General features: G+C 47.3%; 1 protein-coding gene across 1 annotated transcript in view; it reads right to left on the bottom strand.

Moving 5' to 3' along the window:
- The window catches only part of MBTPS1 (membrane-bound transcription factor peptidase, site 1), a 53508-nt gene that overhangs the window by 3736 nt on the left and 37723 nt on the right, over positions 1 to 12049 (bottom strand). The window contains exons 13-21 of the mRNA XM_004690339.2: positions 10851 to 11039; positions 10172 to 10344; positions 9223 to 9338; positions 8863 to 9019; positions 7969 to 8093; positions 7221 to 7298; positions 4625 to 4765; positions 2050 to 2181; positions 962 to 1088 (exon numbers count right to left, since the gene is read on the bottom strand). Coding sequence (XP_004690396.1) covers positions 962 to 1088; positions 2050 to 2181; positions 4625 to 4765; positions 7221 to 7298; positions 7969 to 8093; positions 8863 to 9019; positions 9223 to 9338; positions 10172 to 10344; positions 10851 to 11039 — 1238 coding nt within the window. The remainder of the gene's footprint in view (positions 1 to 961; positions 1089 to 2049; positions 2182 to 4624; positions 4766 to 7220; positions 7299 to 7968; positions 8094 to 8862; positions 9020 to 9222; positions 9339 to 10171; positions 10345 to 10850; positions 11040 to 12049) is intronic.

The following is a 12049-nucleotide window of genomic DNA, read 5'->3' as shown; positions in this document are numbered from 1 at the left end:
CCCAAACAGAGTAGCAGCGTGGCAGCCTGTCACCGAGAGGAAGAGTGGCCAGCGGCAGCCCTTAACAGGAGCCCATGCCTGAGCAGTGCTGGGCACGCCTGCCCGTGAGCAGTCTGGTTCTGCAGCACCCTTTAGAGGAGACGGTGTGGGAGGACTACTCCCACTGCTCCCCTAGCCCCCAGATCAGGAAAGCCCCCATTCTTCTCGAGGGAGCCTATCCCACTGAGGCAAGGAATGCTAAAGAGAAAAGCAAAAGTGGCTATCTGGAGACCAAGCAGAGAACACCTGCTGGGCTGGCTGCTCTGCCCAAGAGAAACAGCAGGGCAGGACAAGCCTGTTCTGAAAGGAAACAGTGAGACTGACGTCAAGTCAGCAGCTGATGGAGACGACGCCAACACGCAGCCAGGGTGCGCAGATGGTGTGAGGACAGTTCCTCAGGAACAGCACTTAGGTGGGGCAGGGCACAGACACACGCCAGGGCCAGGCTATGCCAGAGCCCAGGTCCACTGTAGCAGTCCCATCCCTCAGCTATAACCTGTCTGTGTTCCAGAATCAACACCACAAATAGAAGCCCTAAACTCCCAAAGTCTTCACCAAGCAGTCAGAGCTTTCAGAGAAGCAGTACTGGTTGGTGGGGTCCTGTGCACATCGTCTCTGGGTAATTAGAGCTTTGTTAGGTTTGGTTGATTTGTGTTTAAAAAGCTGCGACCAGAGCTTTGTAAGCACGAATCAACCAAACCTAATAAAGCTCTTAATTACCCAGAGACGATGTACACAGGACCCCACCAGATAACGTGATCTCAAGATCAACATGGGGCTCACTCATTTAAATAACCACCACGAAATGAGAAGTTAGAAGACTTCATGATTTGGTAATGATCTCTATAAAATTCCCCTCTTATTAAAAGTAACGTATCATGAACCCTGTAGAAGAAGTTGACAGGCACAGGGAGACACTGACCTGGGAGCTGTCTCATTTAACGGCTGTGGCTTGGCCCATGACAAATGTGGGCAGGCGGGAAGGGCCCTTGGCTCTGGGCCTCCCAAACGGGCCTCCAGGACCTTAGAGTATCGGTGCAGGTGGTTCCCTGGATGGCAGCGTCGGCAGCAGGAAACCATCATGCGGCAAAGCAAGGGAAAACGAAGCTTTATGAGTCACGCGCTCTCGGGCTGATGGCCACTAGGCACTGTTCATGTGTGCCCGAGGCAGGAGCTGGGCTGCTGCCCACGAGGTGACGTGCACTCAGGCTGGCAGCCACGCGTCCACCATGGCACACTGCAGTGGCTGCCATCCCCTGCCTGACCATCACTATGTGCACAAGGCTTTACCTGAGTAGATACCACATGCAAAACTTCCTTTCCTAAATTATTTAATTCTCTAGCAAAAAAAACCCCTGCATTTTCAAAACCCAGCTCTTATTTCTTAAAACTGTGACATCCAGTTCCATAGCACTCCATGAGCACTAGCCTCATATGGACAGTGAGCAACTGACCTGGTGTGAGTGTAATACTGTGGTGAACGGGGCCAAAAGTACATTATTTAAATGAATTAAGACCTTTAAGTGAATTTCACAAGTTTCTTTAAACTTCTCTAATCTGTTTACTGGACAATTCAGAATTACAACTGTTGCTCAGAACACACTTCCACGGACAGCTCAGAACTTTCTAGTTCTGTCAGTGGAGACACAGCGCCTGGCACCAGCACCACTCTTTGGGCCCCGCCAACCTGAGCAGCTACCGAATCTCTCCCATCTGTGATGGGGATGAATAACTCACTTCCACAGCCTTCTGAGGACTCAGTGCCCGGTACCCAGCGAGCACGGGCTACTCTTGTTAAAGACCAGAGTGGCTCAGTAAGCGCCAAGTGGGACAGCTGGCTCACAGGAGGCCCCAGCACCTGCCCCTTCACTCCAGAGGACGCCCCACTGCAGTCATGCAGAAAGCCACGGGAGGCAGTGCTGCCCGGCTCAGTCTCTGGAGGCTTGTGGTTTCCCAAGCAGCACCTCAGGCTTGATCCCCCACCCACAGGAGTGCCCCAGGCCTCCTCACCTTCCATCCTCTCTGGCGTCACAGAGCCCACGCCACTGGGAGGACGCTGCCGATTCCCAGAGTGACTGAGGCTGGGAGGTGTCACCCCATATGAAGTGTACTGAAGCAGAGCGTCCAGAAGCCAAAAGCAATCTGTGAGATCAATATGCAACATTTTAAGTATTCCACCTTTTTTTTTTTAAAGAAATCTCTCCAGGAAAATAGTGCCCAAAATGTGGGTGGGGAACAGGAAATGACACTTTAGTTCAAAGTAAATCCCCACCCTTGAGAAACATGCATTCTCCACAATCAGTACCAGATTACAAGAGCCAGAAAGACAGACACTTCTGGAGACACTTAAGGTGTAAGGCACGGGGACAGGGAGAAATGTCAGAGTCATGACTGGAAGACTGGTCAGCCTGGGCTGGAAGACTGGCTGTGTCCAGACTACAATGTCCTTCTTGGGTCAGCAAAACTAAGCCTGAAAACAGGCAGGGTTAAAAGGGAGTAGAGGCCCTCCCTGGTGGTGCAATGGGTCAGGACACAACACTGCAAGCTAGCCTCATTCACTGCAGCGGGAGTTTGATTCCTGCACTGGAGGTGATCCCATGGCACGGCAGACCTCTCCTGACCCGCCCACTGCTCCCCTCAGCAGTGTGCTTCGTTGATCAGCCTGTTCTGCTCCCCAATCTGTCTCTGGTGAATACTCTCACCGCCCCTGCACCTCTGTTCTGTACCCCAGTTCTGTATGCATAAATAAATCTTAAAAAAAAAAGGGAATAGAATATACCTAATAATGCAGGACCTTGGTGGTGAATGTGGCCAGACAAGGTTAGACACTAAGAGAAAGATTCATTGTGTAGTAACTAACAAGGAGGGGAGGGGGATGGCTTGTTTCAATAAATATCAGTTGCACCAGACACTCGGCAAGCCCGAGTTTGGAATGAGAGATCTTGTGTCCCCTGGATCCTGCTTCTCTTAAACTCTAGTTTATGTCTGTCAGTTCTTTATTTACAAGTTCTTTTGGTTCCTCTCCTCAACCCTGTTCACCAGAGCTGATCTCCAGCAAGACATAAGCTGGTTGTGCCAGGACAAGAGGGTCAAGGATCAAGAACACTAAACCCTAAGCTGGATCAAAACTGGACCCCTAGTGAAGACTACCAGTCTACCCAGGGACAGGGAGACCAAGTGACACTCATGGAATTAAGAACTTAGAGTAAAGGGGCAGCAGGCAGGAGAGAGGACCTCCCTCCCCCGGTACCAACACCAGAGCAGGGTCTCTAAAGGGAGGTGGGCCGAGGGCAACACAAAAGTACAGGCTGACTAGAGATGCCCTTTAGGTCAGCAGCCCCATCCCCAGCACCCCAGGCTCTCTACCAGAGGATCTGGCAGCTGGAAAGAAACCTCTGTAGAAATCAAACATTCATCCTTTGTACTTTCCAACCATAAAGTACAAAAGCACAAGGTGGTCGGTTACTTTGGAGGGTCGACCCCTGGCACCCAGGGACTTGTGCTCAGCAGTCCCCATAAAAGCACAGGCTGGGACAGTCGGTGTGCCTCCTCTCTACTGCCATCACTGCCCCAGGGCGGCTCTGCCCCAGCCCGTTAATCGGACTGTGCACAATTCATGAAGAGGAAACACCGGTAAGTACTTTGCTCTCACTAAAGAGCACTTGTGGCCAAGTGCTTACAGCCCCTGAAAGATCCTGATGCTGCCATAAGAAACACCAGGATCAGGGCAGTCCTCTCGGGCGCTTAAATTTTTAATAAAGACTCTCAACAGAAGACTTCAAGTTTTAAAAGAAATCTCTATGGAATAAACACTCACCTTTTTTCAACTGTAACTTTAGCCTTACTTCTGATTTTGAAGAAGACCAATCACATTTTAAGGATTTATGTAAAATGCTAGAACTGGGTCAGCTTCCACTCCATCAGATCGGGGACACACACACCCCAGCATGCCTGCTGGCTCCTCTCTCCAGTTACCCACCCCTCCCCGTGGCCTATGAGAAGACTGGACTCTAGGCCTTTGCCTTGTATCATCTTTCCAGGCACAAATGTGGAAACTCGTAAATCTCACTTTACGAACCAAGAAAAATAAGTGATCAATGTCCAAGTTCAAAATTCCCCATTTTGGAGGAGAGGTTGAGAATCTGTGAGAAAGAGGAGTGACTACTCCCCCACTTCCCGACATACTCAGTGATGTACCAAAAGTACCCAGAGGTTCACAGCAGCACAAGTCTGAAAGGGCCAGGTAGGAGGGGTGGCCACAGGCAGCCAGTGACCTCAGACTGCAGGGGATGGCCAGGGCAAGCCCAAAGTAATGGGGCCACAGGGCTCTCCACTGAAGGACAGCAGGCCTGGCATCCTCAGGTCTCAGGGCAACAGCCATGCCAGGGAAGGTGGTGTTGCTGGGAACTAGTCCTGCTTTGCTCATCAGCGTCCAGACTTGAAACCAGGTCCAGAATTCCCAGTACAAAGCGCTGGAACCTCTCAGGCCCCACGAGCAGGAACCTGGCATCTGAAGCACCTTCCCGTTGCCTCTTCAGGGACAAGCAGCCAAAGCCTGAATGTGGGATGCAGAGCTGCCCCTTACCTTTCTGCCGGTGGCTGTCATCCAGGCAGTTGGAGTCTCCATACAGCACAATTCGGCCTCCACCCTCAGCGGGGATCTGATAAAGCCCCAAAATGGGGACATTTTCAACCACTGCTGTTTCTTGCTTTAGAACTTCCAACCCTGAAGCAACACAACAAAACAGCATTAAGGATTCTAGCCACGGATCAGTGATTTCCCAGCTGTTACTCACCTTCACACTCAATCCACGTGGCCAGCACACCACGCAAAATCTCATTTTCTCAAACACGCAAACTTTTAGCACATGAAAATGACAAACATACACGTGTGTGTTTATTTCCATCTCCATTGCTACTTTCACTTGAAATGGTACCACAGACTTTTTACAATCCCAAAGGGAGGTCCCTTCTCCATTTTTTGCTCCTTCTAATGATGCTTAAAGGCTATGTCTTTTGAGTACATATGCTGGGGTCACCAGTTAGGCGGCTCCTGTTAGATACCCAAGCACCTCTATGAAGACAGTACACTGACATGAAGGTTTCACTTCACATTGTCAAAACCTACGACAAACATAATCAACTTTAAAACATATGCCCATACCATAAATATGGTTTAAATTTAGATTTAAGGTAGTTGTTACATTCGACTCAGGTACAAATGTTTTGACATCAGACTCTTGTTATCTGCACCCAAACAAATGACACAACTCAGTGTTTAATGAATCAAGAAGTGAAACATACCAATGCCCGGGGCAGCAACTGCAAATGGAACACATGACAGTCCGGCCCCAAGCAAGTGCTGTCCCCAGCCCGAGGGCCGACAAGCCTTGCTCAGGAACCATCTAAAATGTCTGCTATAACATCTAAGTCTGCGAGTTTAACATCTCAGAATCTGTGGCTCCAAATAACAGAGCATCTTCTGCTCCCTGTGCCATCCCATGAGGAGCTGCCAGGCGGGGAGAAGGCCACGGTTCGGTGAAGCACAGGCTTGCACGGCCTTGCCCCTGGCCCCAGGCTCCACAGAGAATTGCTTCTCAACTATTTCTGATCAGCACAACCCAGGTTTACAAAGCCCAATTCTGTACCAAAAGACTACTCAATGTAAGGCCTATGGAAATAAAAAAGACCCTTAAAAACAAAGGCAAGGTCCTAGCCAGCAAACACCAGGCTGACGCATGCGCGCTTACCTCTACCTCGGTTCCCCTCTGCCAGTGAAGCAAGCAACTGCTAGACAGGAAGATGACAGGGAGAACAGGGATCTTCACCCTATCCACCCAGAACCACCCGCCCCAAGAGACTAGAAGTAACCAACTGATGGCGAAGACATTTTGGTGTTAAAATATAAACACTGGAACTGGCAAACCTGGGTAGTGCTGATCAAAAGCAGTTGTTAGAAGCAGTACTCTGCGGAGCCTGGGGCCAAGGGCAGGCCTGTGTGAGCCTGAGCTCACCGTGCCGTGGCCTTCTCCCCGCCTGGCAGCTCCTCATGGGATGGCACAGGGAGCAGAGGCTCTGGGAGGACACAAGGCCTGTCCAGTGACTGACTTGCCTTCATGCAAAAGCCCCTTTCAGCTGACATGAGAATAAATTCTGTGCTGCAAGTGCCAATAAACCAGCGAGAAATCCTGCCTTTTTGTCTAATTCAACTACTGAAACTGTTCCAACTGTCAAGTACAGAAAACAGCAAACTTAACAATGGTGTATTTCCATTCAGAAATACACCATACAGTTTGCACAAGGAAATAAATGCACCCGGTCGGTCTGTGAGCCTGTCACGCTGGGTGTGGGACTCACGGAGAGACCCACAGGCAAACCTCAGGTCTGGAGCGCCTGGCCCCTGCCCCTCACCAAGCAGACCGACAACCCCCATCTCAGGAAATGGGAGGTGGGCAGAGGTGGGAAGTGGGTAGGGGTGGGGTGAGGGTGGGGGGCTTCCTCCTGCCCACACTGTTGCTCAGACCTCAGCACAGAGTCAGGGGTACAAAATCCAGGGGCACTGTCCTCATTTGCCTTCAGGGTGGTTCTGTAGTTACAGAAGCAATACTGAAAAGGAAGACCTTTTTTTCCTGTAAATTCTTCAAAAATTTCAGACGATGACTCCGTAATTAGTATTTTTACTTTTACACAGTTAAGAACTTCAAAATATGGTCAATATTTTAGTACTGTAGCAATCATAGAAGCATAGTTAATTCATAAACATTAACAAAAATTTGAGACAACTTTGAAGGCAGTGAAAAAATCTACAAATATTCATAAAGCCCCTCCCATGTCAGAAAGTCCATTTAATTTGTGGTGGTCAGTCACAATATCACATATTGTGTTGTCAGAAAAAAAATGTTTTTCTTTGCACTGCCCAGAGCCACTGCTCAGAAGTCTTGCCTAAAGAATAACATACAAATAATCTTGTAATAAATTAAAAAAAAAAAAATACTGTTAATGTGTACAAGATTTCGTTCAAGGGCCATAAAGGCATTCTGGAGGTTGATAACAGCAATTATAAAACAACGTCACATTTTAAAGGAATAAAGGTTATGTATGGCACATGAATTATATGCAGAGATAGTTACTTTAAAAAAGGGCGGGGGGGCGCCCACAAGCACATGAGCAGCATTCCTTACCTTGGTCTTTGAAGGTCTGTGTTATCACTATGCCATCTTCTGGAAACTTAGCGATGCTGCACCCTGATGCATAATACACTAGAAAACAGTTGTTCCAAGTTACAAGAACATAGAAACAGTAAAAACTTCCATCAGGAGCTTCTCATTTACCTGAAATGCTTGTCAGACATTATGAATTTTCTAAAATTGTTTTAAATATTGTAAGAAGAGCTGCTGCTAGAGACTGGCCGCACAAACTATAATTACCTCTAAAGTGCGAGTTAACTATCGCTTTTGATGTAAGACTCCTGAAGAGATGGCAGAAGTCAGAGCTGGCAGAGACCTGGGACAACACAAGTCAGCCTGGGCAAACTGAGTAGTAATAAAGCCCAAGAAACCAGTTACCAAAAAGTCATCTACAGGGAGACTTTTTAAATGGGACATATGAAGTTATTTCATAAAATTTTATGAATAATCAGGAACCTATGAGGTACTTCCTACTTGGGAACATACAGGATAAGCCTTGCAAATGGCACTGGAATGAGGAATGCTTATATGTAATATTTTCATTTTAAGACTCTAAGCCCAAGGACAGAAGCTAACCCCCAGTTTCAGACGTCCTTTAGAAGACACTGAACAGCTGTTTCCCAGACCCAACCTTATTTAGGAGTCACTTCATTCTCTGTCTCTGACACAGACTTCAAAGACATATTATTATTCCATCTCTTGGGACAATGTGTTCCATAACAAAACCAACACAAAACCTTACTATCATGATTTGCCAAGGTGAAGTCCCCCTCATATAGGCCATCGCTGAACCCCATGTTCCACACAGACAGCAGTTCGTTCAGAGCTGGGATGTTAGCGCCTCCAGTGTCCGGCATCCACCACTGCCTGTGAGCAATTAGGAGACACCAAGAAGGAAGGGTCCTGAAACCCATACAACAATTCAACCTCTCATGGCAAAGGTAATTGTCGCCTGTCAGAATCCTGGGCCTCCACTCTAAGCCTTTAATTGAAACTAACTGGCTATAGGTACTACTCAATATGAATGTAGTTTGACTAAGTTCAATCTGTTCAACCAGTGTGCAAAGTAACTCAAAAGTAAATTTATTTCATGACATGCATAAACTGGGCCTAGACCTCCAGACAGTCAGTGAACGGTAAGAGAATGAAGCTAATAAAGTTCAAGTCAAAGATCTTATGGGCAAATTCAAAATACACTTATGTAAGAGTGGTATGTTCCTAATATGCTGGGAATCCTTGATCAATAAATGGATTTACTGAAAGCTGTCTTTAAATAACAGTTCCTTTTATGCATATTAAATGTGCACAGACAGAGCCAGTGATAGAGATGGGAGGACAGAAGCTCTATCCAGTGACAGAGATGGGATACAGCTTATCAGAAATCGTACCTCAGCTATCGAAGACCAACAAGGGAGGGCAACAAAATCATGAATGGTGCTTAGAATCAGTGAGCATCTTACACGCTTTCCAAGCAGCCATCTCCCCTCTGTTACAGGAGGAGGGAAGCTGGGGCCAAGCCTTCTGGGCCCACCCCTGACAACCGCAAAGGCCACCAACACTGCCCGAGTCATCTGCTGGATAGATTGCAATCCCCGAAATGGAAAATCTCTCCTCCAAACACCAGCTCCCTCAGTACCTTGTGTTTTCATCATAAAACTTCACTTTTCTCATAACGGAAGTGTTGTACCAATCGCTGAAGACAATGAGGGAAAGGCCATTGTCCACATCCCTCCTCAGTTTGGCAACCTCTTCTGGGAAGTACTCCTCTTCACTGTCCACCATGAGCAACGTTCCTGAAGGACAAAACGGTACCCTGTGAGAATTCAGCCTGTCAGCCAGCAGGCATCAGGGTTGCACCTGCTGTCTATATACAAAGACACAGATGCCCTTGCCCCCCATCCTCTGCACGCTGTCATTCCAGGCCTATCAAATCATTTCACCACCACCCCCAAGCATGGTGAACAGGATATTCAGCTAGCATCACATGGCTGCTCACCATATTGATTAGCATCAAAGCAGGTGAAGGGGGAGCCGAGGACCTCAACAAAATAACCCATGCTTCTCAAGTGTTGGTACATGTCCCTGAAGTTGGTGTGGATGTGGTCACCATTCCTGAAAGACAAAAGGTCCCAGCCCTGAAATGACCCATCTTTACTAGCAATAACACCACAGGACAGAAACCACAGGACCCCAGGATGACACCATCAGTCAGCCCCCATCTTACAGGCCTCCAGAGTCCACCTCCACAGGAGGGCTGAAACCATAAGAACTCATGGCCATAACCTCTCGCCATGTCTTGTCTATCTGCTTCTGGTCTCAGCCCCTCCAACCTGCTCTGGAGGCACCATTATAAAGAACAATCTTCCCTTACAAGTGCCATGCATGCTTCCAGCCCCCTCCCTGAACGTGCTTTCAGGTCAAGTCCAAACTCATTTACTTCACACTAAGACAGAAAGGACTTTGGCTAATGGGCCAAAAGCAAGTCAGCCCAAATGCTGTGGAGGGCTGAACAGGAAACACCAGGAAACACCAGGAAGTAGGCCCCATGAAGTCCACCTAAGAAGCCACTGCAGAGGGTTACCAAAGTGCAACAAAATCTATGTTTTTAAAGATAATAAGGGCTGCAACGCAGAGTGATGACGGCTTGCATGGGGTAGGAGCGGGAGGCAGCCGTCCAGGGTAAGCACTGGGCAGCTGCTCTGGAGATAGGACTGAGAGCACTTGCTGAGTGACTCCACAGAAGTCAGGGGAAGGGGGCAATTGAGGAGAGCTGAAAAGCATTAGGGCACTATTGCAAGAGCTTCAAAGGAGAAAAGCAGAGCACCCTAAAGCAGAACAAGCACCTGCCATGTCTTACAGACAAGGTCTGTTCCTCAGAGGCGCAGAGGCCCTAGCAAGGCTGGGAAAAGCTGGGGCTGAAGAGCATCCTGTGGGCGGCTGCTTACCAGTCCAAAGGGTCGTTCTTCATCCTTAGATTGTCCCTGGGGAAATAGCCAGGCGGGTAGCGGAGGTTGTGGTACTGGTCCCACAGGACCCTCTTGCTTCGTGGAGGAGCCGGAATTATCTTCACCTTAACTGGAAGCTTCACTGTCGATGTCTGTTCTGCACCATTTTTTGACTGGAAAAAAAAAATTTTTTTTAAGTGCTCAGTTGCCCAGTATGTTCAGATTTGAGAACTTAAAAAAAAAAAAAAAAGTAGCTTCTGTTATCAACCCAATCCAAATACTCTGAACCCAAGAGTTTCAAATAACTACTAACATCAGAAGGAAAATTCACTTTCCACAATTTCTTCCCGCCAAACTCTTCTTTAAAGTTTAATGTAAAATCAAGAAGTAGATTCCTGAAAACTACTAGATACAGGATTAACCCAACATTCCCATTTAGAGAATACATGTTCTCTGCAATTGTTTTGAGCCTGAAATTTGATACAGAATTATCTGGCTGCCATTTCTCGGCCATAGAAAGGGTGGCAGCATTCCTCACTGGTAGTTTCTCACTACTCTCTTCAAGCCCAGCGGGTCTGTCAGCTGCCTTCATCCTGAGACCCACAGCAGCCCTCTGGTCCTGGAAAGTGCCAAGGGAAGATCAAGACAGCCAGCCGCCCCCACCCCCACATGCACTTACTTCTAGCTCTGCCGGTGAAGCCACAGTGATCATGACGTGACCCTGTGCAATGCCTTCCCAGGAAGCCGCTTTCTTGGTGACAGAAATGGAAATGGCCAGGTAGCCTGACCAAGGCCATAAAACTGATGAGTAAGAGAAAGCAACTTCGATGTTGTCCCCATTCTGGGGTAAATAGGGTTGCCAGTCAGGCTACAGGAAAAAATAAACAAGCAAAAAACTAAGGTGAAACACTTGACTTCTAGATCCACTTCTGAGAAATACTTCATTACATAAAACAAAGTGAAACTTACACAGAGACATGAAGCAAGTGATAACCTAGTAGCCTACAGAATATGTGGAACATCATCCAATAGAAAGACTATTTCTGATATCCTCCTATTTTAAAGAGGTTTTTCTGCCAAGCTGAAGGGAGAGAGACGTGGTTTGACAAAGATAACTCAAATCTGCAGGCACATCACAATTATTGGTACGCCTAAAGGATGCCAATATCTGAAAGGGAAGGATGGTCAGTGACATTAATACGAGCTGCAACCCATCAGTTTGGGGCCAGTGATTAGTTTACAGGGTGCCCAGAGAAGAGCTGGTGCAGCTGCAGAGGTGACTGTGCTTCATCTCCCATGTCTGAGGAAAGCATTAAGGGGAGCATGAGGAAAGCATCCAAAAGAAACATAATCTAGCTCTGATAATTAGCCAATATTTCAAAGTAACCTAAATCACTCCCTTCACACGCAAAAATATACTCCCCAAGTGAGTCAGCATAGTAAAGCAAATTCTGAAATGGTAAAATATGTTCAGGATACAGCATTGCAATGAGGAGGAAAATGGATTTTTTAATAGATGTTCTTGAGCACATTACATAGCAATTGGAAAAAAGCTAATTCATTTATCTCTTACATACGCCACATATCACATCAATAAAAATGTAAGTATTTAATAAGCTTGAAAGGAAAATTAGTAGAAAATAAATTTAAGATTTTATTTCTCTGAGGGGATTAAGAAACTGGAAAAGATGAAAATTTAACTAGTCATGGAACCAAAAAATAAATAAAACTCACCACTAGTATTAAAAACAATAGCCTGAGGCCCTCCCTGGTGGCGTAGCGGGTTAAAGCACAGTACTGAGAATCTAAAGCCGCTTCTGCATGAGTTCGATCCCCGCCTGCCCCGGAGGTGACCACATGGCGTGGCAGACCTCTCCT

Source organism: Condylura cristata, unplaced genomic scaffold (assembly GCF_000260355.1).
Source record: "Condylura cristata isolate star-nosed mole 26May11 unplaced genomic scaffold, ConCri1.0 scaffold00028, whole genome shotgun sequence".
Taxonomy (NCBI): domain Eukaryota; kingdom Metazoa; phylum Chordata; class Mammalia; order Eulipotyphla; family Talpidae; genus Condylura; species Condylura cristata.
Note: the sequence above shows the minus strand (reverse complement) of the source record. Positions and strands in the feature narration are given on the sequence as shown.